At 46.9% G+C, this 2,072-nt stretch overlaps 1 protein-coding gene across 1 annotated transcript; it reads left to right on the plus strand.

Moving 5' to 3' along the window:
• Window positions 1–234: 234 nt before the first annotated feature.
• On the plus strand, window positions 235–1,485 carry EDB91DRAFT_1258937 (uncharacterized protein; the record flags this gene model as incomplete). The annotated part of the gene is made up of 3 exons (XM_041324363.1): window positions 235–849; window positions 899–1,060; window positions 1,108–1,485. The coding sequence occupies 3 exons, from the start codon at window positions 235–237 to the stop codon at window positions 1,483–1,485; spliced, it is 1,155 nt and encodes a 384-aa protein (XP_041168379.1).
• Window positions 1,486–2,072: the final 587 nt, after the last annotated feature.

The following is a 2,072-nucleotide window of genomic DNA, read 5'->3' on the forward strand; positions in this document are numbered from 1 at the left end:
AATAACAGGCACACGGCCGTGGGGGGGTGACATGGTGCTAATAAGTCTATTGACCCCCATAGTCTTTGTGAGTCGCCTTCCGACCTTCTGCTGTTCCTCGCAGATCATTGACTTAGAAGTTTGCAACGCAAATCTTGCAGAGAAGCAAGCTGTTGTCTGACATGGGACTCGAGTGTCTCGCAATGAAGTTTTCAACTTGTTTTCCCTCCCTCTTGCACCAGTCGAGCACTCGAAATGGCTGACATCGTCGACACAAAAGCCTCAGATGATATTCTCATTATTCCTGTATCAGTGCAATCTATTATTCTCCCAGACAAGAATCTGTCTGTCTCGTCATTCCTTCAATTCTCACTCCCATCAGCTTCAATTACCACTGCTCCGCCATTGTGCAAATACTTTAGCACTGACTCCCCACCTGAGGACAGCTTATATCTCGATTATCTCCGCACGCAGCCGCTTCCCCAGCTTGCGGTTCTGCACAAGCTCCTAGAAGGGGTGCAACATGCAATATCGGGTGGTAGCCGGTCTATTATCTATGCCCATGCCGACATCGAACAACCTTTTCCATTCTGGATTCTGACGTTTTGGCACCAAGCCTATACTCTCTTGGACGTCCAAAGCAACTGGCGACAGGCGGAAGCCTTCCTCACCAAACATCAACCTAATGAGTCCCAGCACAACCCCACACTCAAAGGACAAACAGCTGCTGATGTTCGTGAAGCTTTCGTTCGCCAGTTCGAGTGCTATGTGAAAGGACAATACCCTTTTGACACAATGATGGATGCTGGTCAGGACGTCCTCTCATACTGGACTCACTTGACGAAGATACCTGAAGGCTCCATACTTGCTGTGAGTTTCAGCCAGTCCTGACTACTCATAACTCAAGCTTTATCTCCAGTGTATCGCAGAAAAAATTTATTCAATAAAGCCCTCATCTGTGCCCGAGGAACGAACAATGTCGGTATTCACGAGGATGAATACACCAGCCAGGAACCGTCAACATGTCCGGACGTTGGTGGACATGACTCAGATTCGACAATGGCATATGTATGATCCAAAGGTCAGTGTCTTATTCAGTGGCCTGTATTGATAACTCATGCCCCTTAGAAAATGGTTGAACGACGGCATCCAGACATTTCATTCTGTGATCTTGACTCCATCATTTCCTCACCCAAACAATCAGCTGCTCGTCGAAGCCACGAAACCACTGGCAGCTATCTATCTGTGGGCACAGATGAGCAGGAAGAAATCCTTGAAGACGAAGAAGGCACTTGGCTCGATGAGACACTAGCGGCTAAACCGGCGGAGGATTCAGCCTTCGACATTGAAGCAGATGCAAACCTTCACGCACTAATTGTCACCAAGGCCTTGTCTGATGAACACGAGGAAAGTCCTATCAACGGCCTGTGTAGCACTCAAGGTGATGCTACGGAGGATGATGCTGACCTAGAAGGCATGGACAACGAGTGGGACGAATTTTGGTAGTAGCTGTAGCGAAATTTTCAAATTTTAGGTCACGTGACTGTTAATAACATGTTAATAACATGCTTGTTAATAACCCTACGCATCCTACTTGATTTTTAACATAGGTTAATAACAGTTGGATGACTTATCGTCCGTACCCTATATTAGCCCCACTCAATTCCATTTTATTTCGCCCATTTTATTTTTTCGTGAACGAGTATCTATTGCTGTGTGAACAAGCAAGTGAGTAAAAAATAAAATGATATATTTGTGTTTGTTCAACACTCGTCATCGCGGAGTTTCAACAATGCGAGTGCGGGGATGCTACTCGAAATCTCCAGGTATAATCGTCATAGGTCACGCGTCATGGCGCGTTTACGACGTCTCGGACGCCGGCCACTGAAGCACTATCAGTCTACAGCTAAACAGCTTGAGGTCCTCGCCATTGCACAACTCGCCACAGCAGAAGATGACGACGACGAACTTCTCGGCCTTGTTCTTGCAGGCCTCGCAGCAGACTATAGACGGAAATCGCGAAGCAAGAAATACGGCATGCGTGGAGAATACAACCAACCGAAGTCTAAGGACTTCTTTGATATTCTACTTGG

Source organism: Suillus paluster, assembly GCF_016628075.1.
Source record: "Suillus paluster strain FC165 chromosome Unknown EDB91scaffold_580, whole genome shotgun sequence".
NCBI lineage: Eukaryota > Fungi > Basidiomycota > Agaricomycetes > Boletales > Suillaceae > Suillus > Suillus paluster.